This window comes from Penicillium maclennaniae (assembly GCF_028827695.1).
Source record: "Penicillium maclennaniae strain IBT 15551 chromosome Unknown utg000007l:1.0-4884863.0:1.0-4888362.0, whole genome shotgun sequence".
Taxonomy (NCBI): domain Eukaryota; kingdom Fungi; phylum Ascomycota; class Eurotiomycetes; order Eurotiales; family Aspergillaceae; genus Penicillium; species Penicillium maclennaniae.
In genome coordinates, this window is record NW_026623219.1 from 736,645 (window position 1) to 748,482 (window position 11,838).

The window sequence follows — 11,838 nt, forward strand, 5'->3', positions numbered from 1 at the left end:
TCATCCAATGCCGACTCAGACAAGTACTCCTCAAATGAAATGCTCATCGGGTCTCACTTTATACATAACCACATCTCGCATGACGACTGCCCACCGGAAGCAAAGGCGTACTTTTATAGGTGGAAAAAGGTGAGACCGCCGACATTGCATTCATCCAGTGATTGTGTAGATCTCTCCGCATCCTGCTATTTAGCCGCAAATACTTCATCTCCCTAGCTTCTCCACTCGGATCGTCAGGTAGACAAAACTAAATCCCCGCTCAGACGCGGGGTAACTGCTCCGTTTCCATATAGTCATAGTGTACATGCTGTAGGTCCGCTCTTGCGACCGTGATTTGCTCACATTGACCCCATCTCCGTGATGCATGCTAGCCTAGAAGCTAAGATTCCAACCGCAGCTCTGCCATTCCGAAACAAGTAGGGTCAGTGACACGATGGGAAAAGCCCCGATAATTTCCCCTCGCGGGGTCGAGAGATCATGCCAGACCAGGATGTGTCTTATATGCAGCTCTGATCGGCGATTCCTAAGAATTTTTTATTTCGAACTTACCATAAAAGTTCGCTGTCCATTGAGTTGGATTGTGAGCCTGCGGGATTGATTTTATTGATAAAAAGGCAATTTAGCGTCAAGATGAAGGCTGGCGGACTGTCGAAGGGGTTGTTTCTGGCGCAGCTGCTTGCTGCTATCACGCTTGGAAACGCTTCGAAAACTCCGCTCTACAAAGATGCCAACGCGCCTGTTGAGAAAAGGATTGAGGACTTGTTGGGTCGAATGACGATTGAGGACAAGATGGCGCAGTTGATACAAGGTATACTTGTGCAAGATAATTGCAGTCTTGAAACATTGAAGGCAGAGAATTGGCTGACCTCGGGCTAAGGTGACGTTACGAATTGGATGAACCAAACTTCGGGAGCATTTAATTATACCGGACTTGTGGAGAATATGGAGATGAAAGCTGGCTCGTTCTATGGTGAGACTCTCTATATGGACCTGTACCTAGGAATGTGCTTGACTAATACTGGGTGTTTACAATCATAGTGGGATACCCTGTTCCTTGGGATTGGATATCGGATAATATCAAGAGAGGTCAAGACTATCTTCTTCAGAATACCACACTTGGGATACCTGCCCTGGTCCAGACTGAAGGTATGGAGATGCTGTTACTTTTGGCATATGAAGCGAATCGACTAATCGCAGCTAGGCATACACGGATTCTTGATTGGCAATGCTACGATCTTCAATTCCCCTATTGGCTTTGGAAGCTCGTGGAATCCCGAGGTAAATGGCCCAGGGCTTTGAAATGCTACAAGAGTTCAGTTGGCTAAAAGTCACATTGTAGCTGGTCCAGAAGATGGCTGAAATTATCGGCCGCGAAGCTCGAGCACTCGGTGCTAGTCAGCTCTTTGCTCCCGAGGTTGATCTGGCTCGTGAACTCCGCTATGGTCGTGTACGGCTCTAATATCTTGTTGATCGCACATGGACTGACAAATGCATAGGTTGAAGAAACTTTCTCCGAAGATCCCTTTTTGGCAGGTGAGATCGGGTACAGCTATGTGACAGGTCTGCAGAGCAAGAATGTTTCGGCGATGGTGAAGCATTTCGTCGGGTTCAGTAACCCGGAGCAAGGCCTAAACACGGGTCCTGTGCATGGAGGTGAGAGAGAGTTACGAACCACGTACGTTGGAGCTGCCCTGTGTCGAAAGATATGCTGACAACTGTGCAGCTGGATGCCCTCGTTCAAGCGCGCTATCATTGACGCCGGTGCATGGTCAATCATGGCAGCATACCATTCGTAAGTTGCCTAATATGTAAGAAGGGAAGATCTTTGGCGGAGACTCATTCTCGGCTGAATAGATACGATGGTGTTCCAGCAGTCGCCGATTACCACACTCTCACGGAAGTTCTGAGAGAGGAATGGGGCTACGACTACTTTGTCATGACCGATGCCGGTGGAAGTGACAGACTGTGCAGCTACTTCAAGATGTGCCAGAGTGACCCTATTGATATGGAATCGGTCACGGAGCAGCTATTGACTGCGGGTATTGATGTTGAGATGGGCGGCGGCTCCTTGTGAGTGCATACAGCAAGGAACATGAGACCGAAAATGGCTAATCAAACTGCAGTAATTTCCAGAAAATCCCAGAGATGGTGAAGTCGGGCAAGTTGGACATTTCCTACGTCAACACGGCAGTGTCCCGGTTGCTTCGAGTCAAGTTTGAAATGGGACTCTTCGAAGAGCCATATCCCGCTGCACCGGAGAACCAATGGCATAAGCTCATCAACAATGACGAGGCAAAGCAGATTGCGAGAGATCTGGACAAAGAGTCCATCATACTCTTGGAGAATCATAATGAGACATTGCCGCTGGAGAAGTCCGGCAGCATTGCAGTGATTGGGCCCATGGCTCATGGGTTCATGAACGTGAGTCCATGCTCTGACTGTCCAGATCAAGCATCTAACGCAAATTTCAATCCATAGTACGGCGACTATGTAGTTTACGAAAGTCAGTACCGTGGCGTGACTCCACTCGACGGCATCAAAGCCGCAGTTGGCGACAAAGCCGAGATCAACTATGCCCAAGGCTGCGAGCGATGGAGCAACGATCAATCGGGATTCGACGAAGCAATTGAAGCAGCAAAGAAATCTGACGTCGCTGTGGTTGTCGTTGGGACCTGGTCCCGCGACCAAGTCCAGCTCTGGGAGGGTCTAAATGCAACGTGAGTGAGACATTTTTATTTTTTCAACTCCACTGCTACACCAAGACATCGTGGCCCTAATTTCAAAGTCAGCACCGGTGAACATGTCGACGAAGATGACCTGTCACTTGTTGGAGCCCAGGCTCCTCTGATTAAAGCTATCGTCGATACTGGTGTTCCCACTGTGGTGGTTTTATCGAGCGGTAAACCCGTTACAGAGACTTGGCTTTCGAACGCCACTTCCGCACTAGTGCAGCAATTTTACCCCTCCGAGGAAGGTGGAAATGCACTCGCCGACGTGCTGTTTGGTGATTACAATCCCTCGGGAAAGCTATCTGTCAGTTTTCCTCGATATGTGGGCGACCTGCCCATCTTCTACGATTACCTGAACTCGGGCCGCTCCATTGGGGACTCGGGATATAAGCTCAGCAATGGGAGTCTTGTCTTTGGGCATCAATACGTTCTAGGCAATCCAACGCCATGGTATCCATTTGGCTATGGCAAGAGCTACTCCACTTTCGAGTATGGGTCTGTGAGTCTCGACCGGAGCAGAATCTTTGCGTCAGACAGTACCGTTACTGTTAGCGTCGATGTGACCAACACAAACTCGAAACGGGACGGAACGGAGGTTGTCCAAGTCTATGTTTCGGATGAGATTGCCACAGTTGTTGTCCCTAATCAATCGCTCAAGGGCTTTGCCAAGGTGGTAATTCCCGCTGGTAAGACCGAGACTGTCAAGATCCCGATCAAGGTTCAAGATCTTGGACTATGGAATAACAGGATGAAGTATGTGGTGGAACCGGGTAATTTCACTGTGATGGTTGGAAGTAGTTCGGGGATATTAGGGGCAATACCACGCTCACTGTGCTGTGAAGGGGAGCCGCGGTAGTCGCATAATTCAAACAAGTCATGAGGATAAGGTAGCTGACTTTCCAATTCAATAGTACTTGGTCTGAAATTGATCGTATCTCTAAATGCGAAGCAGATAATTAAAACTTTTACAGCACCGCCCGCGTCTATATCCAAGAAGGTGAATGGAAGCTATACTCTTCCGTCTGCTCCATCTCTGGTCTCAGCGGCCAATTTTCCATCGTCTCCGGCGCAGTCCTCGTCAAAGTCAGTCTTTTGTAGGCGTTACCATTCTCAGAATGAGACCTCAGCAATTCCTCCTCATCGGAGACAGATCCTTCCACATCCTGCTCGAGGCTAAGGATAACCTCAATCGCTTGGTGGTCTTCGGTGACCTTCGGGTGACGGCTGGCGAAGTAGCGTCCGTATTTGTAGAGAGACCAATAGCAGCTGATCACATTGATCACGGTGAGCGCGATCTTGTAGAAGGTATAGTAGAAAATCAAAACGGCATAGCCAATGCGCTCGTTCTTCTTTCGCAGATGGATCTCGTTGAAGATGATGACGTTGATGATATACATCCCAATTGTGGCGCCAAGAAGGATGCCACAGAATCCAGGGCGAACAATGAATGAGATCGGGAGCATAAATGGTGCCATGAGGTAGATGAGTGTTTCATAGACCTCTTGGAGAACACAGAGCTTCGCGCCGATCTCCCACCAGCCAAGCTTCCAGCTTGTCAGAATGTACTTGATATCATAGTACATGCCGACGACGAAGAAGAAATTCCATCGTTTGAAACGCTGGGAGAAGATGGTCATCTCTCCAAAGCCACCGCGGCTACCACTTCCACTGAAGAAGACGGAAGACGGCGTTTCGGTCTCCACGAAAACAGAAGAGCACATCGTGATACGTCCTCCAAGGCGACGACAACTATCTCCGAAGAACCAATCCTCCGAAACAGAGAACCCGGGATGTTCATAAAATGTCTGCTTCAAAAATTCCGTGTTCCAAATTGAGATTGCGCCATGGGGGAAAGTCGCACTGCCAAGTTTTCCGAAGAAAGCCCGTTGCAAACCAGACATCTTATACTCGAGATCTTGAGCCTGTTGACAGAATGTGCCTTTCGACGAATCCGGACCGACACTCTTGATCGTGTACCCAATACACTTGACCTTCCCCTTGAGTCGATCAGCGACAATGGGGAAGTTGGGAGGTAGTGCGCAATCGTCGTCGATAAGGAGCACATTTTCAAAGCCCTTGGCAGCATAGCAGCCGGCGAATTGGGCGACGATTTTTGATCCAACGGGAACCCAAAGGTGGTTCACACCATAAGGCTGGCAAACTTCTTCGGTGTTGTCGAGAGGCGTTTCGGAATTGCCGTTGGCGATAACAAAGATGTTCTGCGGAGGGAAGATTTTCAAAGCGGCTTTCAAAGTTGGCCCGATGATATTGGCAGACTTATAGCATGGGATGATCAGAGCTGTGTCCTTGGCATTTGAGTAATTCTTTTCGAGGTCAAGGTTGCTGTCGTCGATGGTGGGAGGATCCTTCTCGAATAGAATGAGGAGAGGGAGGAATGCGTAGCTAGATTTAGTTAGCCTGTAATACAACAGGAGAATAACCAAGCTAACTCACAGTGCAGCCAAGCCAATTGTAATAGCATAGCCTCCTTGAATCACAAATTTGACTCTCACAACCCAGTAGAGCCACCAGACGGCTCCTTTCCATAATGGCATACCCACGAGGACAAAGTAGACAAATAGAACGAGCAGGGCATATAGAGTATATTCGAACAGCAGTCGAACCCAGTATTTCCGTTGAAGCGCAACACCTCTCACTTTGGCTTTCTCGTAGACCTCGTACATGCTATTCCGGTTGCTTTTGAAGTGAGATGCCGTTGGACTTCTTGCTGGACTGCTAATCGGGCTCTCTTTAGGGCTCAGGATGGCCTCTTTAATCGGTGAAAGTGGTGCATTTTTCTCTGGATCGGAAACCGGAGGCGTCAAAAAGTCAATTTTTCTGATATTGTCCCATCCTATACAATCATTAGATGGTTGATTACGGGAATATAGGTCAAACAGAACACCTACTATGTAGCTCGGTAGGGTTGCTTAGCGGTCGAGTTGCGGGACGAGGTCTCTGAACACGACGAGTGGAAAGACTAGCAGATCTAATAAGCCCACCGGACTGGGTTTTGCCTGCTGACGAAGGTCGTGCTTGTGTGCGATCATTTTGGGGAAGCGATTTCTCCCATTTCAACTGCTCCCATGGAGAACTGAACTTTGCAGTGGCCAGCAGATGCTTGGGGACTGGCACATCCTCCACAATAGAGAGTGTTGTATTCTCACCCTCAGACATTATAATATAAAGGATTAATAAAGACCGGCTGTGTTATATGTAAGACACATGCGCACAAGAGAGAAGTGAACGGACGGCGAGCAAAGCTTTCACCGAAGAAAAAAGTGACTGGTTAAACTATTTGGAAAAGAGAGCTCCATACCAAGTTTAAGAGAATTGTAGGGCTAGGGACGAGATCTTAGCCAGGAGGGTGGGCCTTTGGCCGGTGCGTTGTCTCCATTTTCTTCCTTGCTAGACCTAGACTAGACGATTCCTTGTCTCAAAAATAACATTTCTGAGGCTCACAAAGTTGGAATTGGCGATCTTTCCGATACAGACTCAACGGATTCCACGGAGTACTTCCACGTGGTTCTAATTCAGAGCTACCGAGAAAGATGAGACCCCAAGATTCATGGTTGAAGGGCTGAGAAGGGCGGCTTTACAGGAATGGCACTAGTTGAAAATTGAATGAGATATCCTATGAAGAGCCCTATTCTTAGGTGGTAGCCTTGGTTCTCACTTTCGATGGATTTCGGTGGATCAGTTACCCGTTCCCATCCCAGTTTTGCTCTCAGGCACCGGCGGGCAGGGTCTTACGATTTCAGAAAAGAACCACGGACATAATCAAGTGAACCATGGGTATAGGGCGTAGAGCTCAATTATCAAAGACTTGGAGTCATAGTATCCAAAACAATTTACGGACCTACTTGATTTAGGCTTAGCCTGGAATCGAGACTCGGCTAGAAGAGATTTTGGCGTAACGCCTGAATAGCCTTATGAAGCACGTACATTTTCGACCAGTGAAAAGACGAGACGGAGATCTGACCTGATGATCTTCAATTTGATTTCTTATTTGGTGCGTACTAAACCTTGCTCGTCCATCTCGGCGGGCTCCGGCGTACCGTGGATCGCGTCGTAATAGAAGTGGAGAGACTGCTTCGTCAGAGTGGTCCAGGAACGAGCCAGACACGATGACGCCAAGCTAAAGCCATCCGGAATTCGAATCCACTTTCAACTACCGAGGTGGGAATTCGAATCAACAAATTACCCCAAGAATTAGATTAAAAGGTCCAGCCTTCCTTTTTCGACGTCATGTGAAGCACCTTCCCTGCTTTTGGCAATAAATATGTTAATAATACTGACCTGGGTGAAAAGTGATTTAGAGCAGAACAAAAGCAAGCTAAATTTAGCCTCCCGGCTCGGCAGAGGCGGCATTGTGGATGCTAAACCACACAGCTAGTTACGCCCAATCCAGTAGGTGAACGACTATCATCGAGAGATGGAAATGCCCATGACTATGGTGGTGTATGCTCTAGCCGGGCGGGATCTGTTTCAAAAAGAGGCTAAGTGATCGATTTGCTAGCCTTGCATGAACCATGTGGGAACACGTGCATAGGATCGAAATCAGCGTAAACCAAAATTTGCGCGATTCATTCCTAGCCGCATCGCTGACGCGTACTGGTTCGTGGACCGGCTACTCCGGATTCCATGTCTTTGGTCTTGTTGTATGTTCAGAGGCTAAAATACAGCTATGAAGCCACGGGGAGCCGAGCGACTAGGGGTTGTCGGGACTTGAATGGCAAATCAAAGATGCATCGTGGACGCATTATGTAAGATCGTTGGATACAGAAATATGACAGAATTGACCTGTCATATAAATGTGTAGAGTACGTCCTAGTGGGCTTACAGTATGTCCAGTTCAGGTCTGTTTTCCGCATCCACCTCAACCCAATGCGGATTTTCAACGGAGCATTGTCTTGTGAAGATCGAAGCGGCTGAGAGTGAGGAAAGTGAGGCAAATATGCAGGTACACCTCCTTCTGGTGAAAGAAAGTACATAAATGAGTATAAAGAGGAAATAAATGCTTATTCATTCGGCCATCTTCCGAGCTAGTCGAGAGAAAACTTGAGAAGACACCCGAAGAGATAGAAATGAAGGAAAATCTGAAGAGTTTGCGTAGAGAAACTCCCGCAAGATGTACTCTCTCTCCCCAATCGGTATCTTGTAAAATTCCACAACCCTCCGACCCGCGCAAAGTAAAAGAGAGACGAATTCACCCTACTATCGCGAGAGGCCTGCACCCTGTGGATTCTCAGAAAGCCCACCACCGAGTTCCCAGGTCTCCAAAAACCTCCCCTCGCCTTCAATACTGCGGTCATCCACGTATCATTCCATATATGATAAAGACTTCCATCATATCGAGCCATACAATATGCAGATCTTCCCTAAGCTGACCGAGGCTGTCTCGATAGACACATCACTAAAAGCCCCTACCCAGGATCACTTGCGCTTCAGCTTTAGTTGAGTCCTATAAGCGAAGCCCTGAAAGGCTGAAGCCAATTGTACGAACGTTCGCGAACGCTTTGTTGCGATAAACTACCTCGTACTCTGGATTCTCTACTTTCACGCACCGTATGTGCATAGCGGGGCCGAATTATTGTTCTAATCAGAATTTTCAGATATTGTGAGAAGTGTGCTTCGTCATTGTTGATGCTGACGCGATAGACCTCAATGATGAGATTCGGCGCGCGTGTCTTCGATGTTGTGTCCCAGGCCAGCCAAGTATTCCTGCTCGTGCCCATTGACCTTTATGGAGACTTAATACGATCATATCCTCGTTCATTATGAGTCGAATAGCCTGCAAGTGATAAAGTGACATGATATATAGATTTGAGGGATCGGAAGGCTCCAGTCGAATGTGATGTCCAAGCACGCAATGAAGTTGTGGACCACCAGAGCTCACGAACTTCGTCGATGATACCATCTGGGGAGATAAGGTGCGTGCCTGTATCCCGATTACAATCACAGCTCGTGGAGATGGCAGTTGTTAAAACAAGCTGAACCTATTTCGACAAGTTCCGACTCCATGTCACTCACCCATTGCACTGATTGCGCGTCATTCGTGGCTCATGCAGCGACGTCCGGGTTCTAGTAGATATCCCAACACAGGCCCTGGAACGGATCAGGTTTTCCCATCTCCAGCGCAGCCTGGCGTAATTAATGGCTGCACTCGAATTTCAGAGAGTTACACAGGGCGAATGTTGTGATAAGGTAAGTCATGACCATCATCTCTCGATCTCTGACTTTTATGCACGGAAACCCGCTGTTGGGAATAAATGCGGCCGTCTCTGGCCCGACTATTACGTTTGTTTGGGCAGGCCTTCTCTAGTCAATCCCACAGCCCCTATGACAGAGACTTCGGACTGCATCTCTCTCTCTCTCTCTCTCTCTCTCTCTCTCTCTCTCTCTCTCTCTGACGGGTGTTGTGACTACCTTTCGTATCCAGACTGGCATGACATAGTGAATGCAACAAGATTTGCAAAGCCACAGGAAATGGAGGACATTGCCAAGCGATTGCAACTCTAAATCAAACCTCCTTCTCCGACTTGTATGCATGGAATTCCGTCTGAGAAAGGCCTGCCTTAACATCTGGCCCGGCTACTACGTTTGCGTCGGCACGTCATGAATTCTGGTGCTTAATGATGCTGTGCGAGGGCATCATATTCCTGGCCGAGGCATCTTGCTATTATTGACACTCTGTATTATTCTTTCTAGCTCCTTGCGGATTCAAATCGCATTCACAAAGCTCCTATATTCCGTAACACATGGAGACTCAGATATCCGCTGGTCAAGCAGAATAAAAGACGCCCTGATGTACGCGCTGGGAATTCTCATTAAAGAAGCAGGGGATTGATATTGTGAAAAAATTAACAGGAATGTCCATCTTAATGTGTATAGAAAAGAATGGTATCGAACCGAAATCAAGCGTTCAAGTAACAATTTCGTAGTGAGTTAGAAAAAAGAGAACAATGTGTGAGTCAAGGTCCTGCATCTGCGTTACCTCCAGTATCTGATCCAGAAGCATTGCGGCCAACCGCTTGGTGAGAGGAATCGGCGTCTGGATGCGGAGAGACTGGAATATCTGGTCGTTGACTGCTCTGGCCATCGACTGGACGACCCTCGGCTCTTCGTGTTTTGGCACCCTCTTTCAACTTCTCCCAACGATCACGGTACCGTCCAAGGACATTCTTCAATTTTTCGTTCTCCTGCGTAATACGATCCAGATCATCCTGTTTGCGACGGGCAAGTTCCTCTAGCTCCTTGATCTTCGGGTCTATATCGGAATTTGCTGGTGCCGTGGAAATTTGGGCCGCCGGAGATACTGCAGCTGAGGAGCCATGTGTCAGTTGCTCTGGAGATCCAGTGGTATGATGATGCATGAATCTCAGTGACTGTTGAAGTGCCATAGATGATGACTGTGCATTGACTTCCCACATGTGCAGTCGCTTTGAAAGAGTATCGGACAGTTGTTTCAGTGCTTGATTCTCCATCTGTAGTTCTTCGACGGTCTTGGTGTTCTGGTTCATGAGTTTCTCTGGCGCACCTCGACGTCCACTGCGAGAATTGCCCGTACTCTGGCGCATCTCTGGTGACGCTGGTGCTTCCCGTGCATCAACAAATTCGTCATCTGCCTCATCCAAGCTATTGCGGCGCGCCTCCTTCTCTGCTCGTGTGAGGATTCCTGCGTATGACATCGTTCCTCCTGACGTAGGAACAACATAGAAGGACTCAGCGGGGTTCCCTAGGGCGCCTCCCGGCGTATCCCGAATCGATCGCAGAGCTGCTGGAGAGAACAGACGACTCACGTCTGGCTCCACGGTAGAAGAAGATCGGTCTGAAGTTGCATGATGGCGATCTAGTTTAGTCTCAGCAGACGACTTTCGGTTTGCGGATGCAGCCTTAGCCGGGTCCTCTGATAATAGTGGAAGGCCAGCAAATGCTAGCGGTGCTGAGATTTTAGAGATCAGTCCTTCAAACGTGGAGTAGAAACGCTGGAAACCCTCGTCACTTGTCGAGGATCTGGGTCTGGAAGGGGTGTTTGCTGGTACGACTTCATGGGAGGTAATCTCTGTAGGAATGGGCATTTGAGGAGACCACATTTGTTTGGGCGCAGATGCTCGGCTCTGGCGTTTCCTTATTTGGAACCTCTCGCAATCTTGATTCACCGGATGTGGCCCTCGATCCCTCCGTCATCTTCGCTCCGGCTTGCTGGGCAGAAAGGGTTGGTGACACCGGTGACCCACGACGGGGATGCGAAGGTATACCACGAGCTGAGGCCAAGTTGCTGGCTATAGATGATGATTCACGACTTGACATCCGAGGCATTCCTGGTAGTTTCGGCGGCTGGTATTGAGCATCCTGGCTGGTGGCTTTGATGTTACCGGGGTCTATGCCTGAGGGTTGGGCTGCAACGTTCGAAGGGAAGGTTGCCGGATTCTCCTCTGTTATACTAGCAGGATGCTCATGTTGAAATCTCAAGATTTCGGCCAAAGTCTTGTGCTGGTGTTCGAGTAGCCGCAGGGTTCGGAGGGCCTGTGTGCCCGATTGCGGTCAGCGCACGATCGCTTCAAAGGAAGGGGCTTATCGGCCTCACCTCTGGGTCAGAGCTATTCTGAGCAGCTGTAGCGAATTCACCGGCAGCCAAGTCATGTTCCTCGCTGGCGGCAACGGGATTCGACTTGCGGGTCTCGAGTGCCGCATTTCTCGCGTGTGTATGGGCCTGATCAAGTTAGAGATGAAGCGCAACGTAGCGATCACCCTACCAGTGTAAGCGGAGCTGCCTCCATGTTTCTTCAGCAGCATAAGGGTGTGAACGGCAGAGGTGAGCAGCCTGAGAGGCTTGGTGGGGAAGAGAACATTTGAATGAGTGACGCCATTCCCGTCGCTAACAAGACAAGGGAGGAGCAACTCAAGACCTCAGCGATTCATCCGTCTTCCAGGGCAACTCCATGAACAAAGACCCGATGCAATTGTATAGTCGAACACGATTCTTGTTTTTCTCGAAACTAGGTGGTATCTGCCATGATCGGAGATTAAGCTGAAAGCAGCATCCACCGAGACTTGGTCACATCGGCATTCTAAGTAGCGGGGAAAAGGCTACGCTAACTTCCTC

The 11,838-nt window shown here is 48.8% G+C and overlaps 3 protein-coding genes across 3 annotated transcripts; 1 reads left to right on the forward strand and 2 right to left on the reverse strand.

Moving 5' to 3' along the window:
- Positions 1–630: 630 nt before the first annotated feature.
- On the forward strand, positions 631–3,827 carry N7477_007486 (uncharacterized protein; the record flags this gene model as incomplete). Its single annotated transcript, XM_056969149.1, has 12 exons — positions 631–808; positions 878–970; positions 1,039–1,146; positions 1,202–1,278; positions 1,340–1,447; positions 1,497–1,675; positions 1,724–1,792; positions 1,855–2,070; positions 2,124–2,421; positions 2,479–2,717; positions 2,790–3,581; positions 3,701–3,827. 12 exons carry the CDS (start codon positions 631–633, stop codon positions 3,825–3,827), a joined length of 2,484 nt encoding a protein of 827 aa, XP_056819181.1.
- On the reverse strand, positions 3,713–5,906 carry N7477_007487 (uncharacterized protein; the record flags this gene model as incomplete). Its single annotated transcript, XM_056969150.1, has 3 exons — positions 3,713–5,132; positions 5,184–5,583; positions 5,639–5,906. 3 exons carry the CDS (start codon positions 5,904–5,906, stop codon positions 3,713–3,715), a joined length of 2,088 nt encoding a protein of 695 aa, XP_056819182.1.
- A 3,797-nt stretch (positions 5,907–9,703) lies between these two features.
- Positions 9,704–11,512, reverse strand: N7477_007488 (uncharacterized protein; the record flags this gene model as incomplete). The annotated part of the gene is given in 4 exon segments (XM_056969151.1): positions 9,704–10,881; positions 10,892–11,258; positions 11,320–11,445; positions 11,489–11,512. 4 exon segments carry the CDS (start codon positions 11,510–11,512, stop codon positions 9,704–9,706), a joined length of 1,695 nt encoding a protein of 564 aa, XP_056819183.1.
- Between the last annotated feature and the right edge of the window lie 326 nt (positions 11,513–11,838).